Genomic DNA, 2,429 nt, shown 5'->3' on the forward strand with positions numbered 1-2,429 from the left:
ATTGGTCACCTTAACCAATTTCTGTCAAGATGATTAACACCGAGAACACTCTGTCTACAGCTCTGTCTGGTGCACATGCCAAGTGATGCATGTCTCACTCAAAGTCAGTCACCACAGATTAGAAAAAGCACATGACCTTTAACATAGCCTAGTATCCAGTCAGGAGTTCATCACCAAATCCCGCTCAACACCTCCCTTTGTTCGGCTAACATCTGACCTAACACACTTGGAACAGTCATTCTGGACTTTCCACTACACCGCATGGCTTTGTTAGTGAAGTTATACCAGCTCCGATTGCGTTCAGCAATGGTGGAATGGATCGAGCAGGGAATGAGGGAATACTACAGAGAAACTATAACCACTTGACATTCATGTCAAGTGGTTATAGTTTCATATCAAGTGGTTTAGTTTCCCTTTCACTTTACCTGACCTGCCCACTCAGTCCTGTCACAGCTTGTTGAGGAGGCATATCTGCCATCAAATCCCAGCCGCTTTGAGACATTATCAGAGTTCCAGCCAGTCCAGGTGTGGGCCGGACTTTGTCCCTAGCATCAGATCTGTCACAACACACCAACCCAACAATGCGTCATCTGTGCTGCTGATATGGGCCACATTTCTAGTGTACTGCAGGCTATAACGCGTGTTGCTCAATTAGGCCTATGGTATGACGTAGCATGGGGCTATTAACCATTGATCGGTGCAGAGGGAATTACACGGCAATCAATCTGTGAATAACAGCGGGATATTTCTCATTTGAGTGGTGGCCCTTGACTCTCCAATACAACACCCTGATGCTAAACAACAACAACAACAACAACAACAACAACAACACCAACACACAAATCATAAAAGAAATCCTATATTAATCATATAATTTGGCAAAACTATGAGGATATATAGGCTAAATAGCTTGATACAATGGGGATTATAAAGTAGGCCTATGGCTACAGCCTCTTGATAGCCAGTGAATTTATTGCTCAGAGAACGCACAACTAAAGGCAAAAGAAACAAGTAAACTGAAGCCAGGATGAAAGACAGAACATAGCCTTCCCTATTTAGCCATAATCCCGATATCCACCAAGTGATATAGGCTACTATGTGCGAACCACGGCTGGAACTGGCGGCTCCATTTACGCACGGGTTTCAAGACAAAACACTCCAGGGAAGACGCTCTTCCCCTCTTCCCTCTTTTCTCGCTCGTAAACATCGTGACACCGTGGCATCAAAGCACTCTGTTTTCAATCCGCCTACCTGTTCCAGTCGCACTGCAAGATCCCAACCAGGCGAGAGAAAGTACGCTCCAAATCCACCACTTGTTGCTCTGAGCCATGCTGCTGCGCGGGCGGAGGCTGAACCGAAGTGAATGTAAAAGTTTGGAGGAAAACTTCATCAACTTTAAGGGGCTGTGTGCGTGCGTGTGCGTGTGCGTGTGCGTGTGCGTGTGCGTGTGCGTGTGCGTGTGTGTGTGTGAACTTCCTGCTGATAACACGGTGGTGACTAGCTGTCTTGTCAGCCTATCGAAATTCCCGTTAATTTCCTGGAGGACATCGACCTTCCAACTAATTAGCCCAGCTATTCCTCTCACTGACACGGTTTAATTGGCCCTTAATTGAAGGTAAATAGCCTATGCAATCCTATGGGAGAGGGTGATTTTTTTTCTTCTGTCTTTCTTTTTTAATATGTAGGCTATTATTTATTTTTAATATGTAGCCTAATTATTCTTTATCTATCTATCTAAGCTATAATCTATCTATCTATCTATCTATCTATCTATCTATCTATCTATCTATCTAAGCTATCTAACCAATCTATCTATCTATTCATTTATTTACTTATTCATTTATTTGTGTGGAATTTAAAGCATCTTTTCATTTTCCATCATTCAATTATTTTTCCATACTGCCTTATGGCACATGATGAACCATGACAACACACAATCTTAGCTGCAAACTCCAAATGTTTGGCACTGCAGATTCTCTCTCTCTCTCTCTCTCTCTCTCTCTCTCTCTCTCTCTCTCTCTCTCTCTCTCTCTCTCTCTCTCTCTCTCTCTCTCTCTCTCTCTAACTCTCTCACTCACTCACTCACTCACTCACACACACACACACACAAACAAACACATGCGTGCGTGCATACATACATACATACGCACACACACACACACACACACACACACACACACACACACAAACTCACACACGCACACACACACACACACAGACGCACACACACACTCACAGACACACACACACACACACACACACACACACACACACACACACACACACACACACACACACACACCCACACACACACTCCATCTTTCTCTCTCTGAGCTGAAGTGTGGAAAGCCAAGCCTCTGGTTGCATCCTTTCAACCCTCGACAACACTTTAATCCGCAGCAATTCATCTCACTGTGATGAGAAATGCT

General features: G+C 44.2%; 1 protein-coding gene across 1 annotated transcript in view; it reads right to left on the reverse strand.

The window, feature by feature from the left end:
- tfpia (tissue factor pathway inhibitor a) overlaps positions 1 to 1,414 on the reverse strand; it is a 56,043-nt gene extending 54,629 nt beyond the window's left edge. The window contains exon 1 of the mRNA XM_083641923.1: positions 1,252 to 1,414. Within this exon, the coding sequence (XP_083498049.1) occupies positions 1,252 to 1,390 (139 nt within the window). The 5' untranslated portion in view covers positions 1,391 to 1,414. The remainder of the gene's footprint in view (positions 1 to 1,251) is intronic.
- Between the last annotated feature and the right edge of the window lie 1,015 nt (positions 1,415 to 2,429).

The sequence above is a fragment of the Poromitra crassiceps genome (genome assembly GCF_964638095.1).
Source record: "Poromitra crassiceps genome assembly, chromosome: 8".
Taxonomy (NCBI): Eukaryota; Metazoa; Chordata; class Actinopteri; order Beryciformes; family Melamphaidae; genus Poromitra; species Poromitra crassiceps.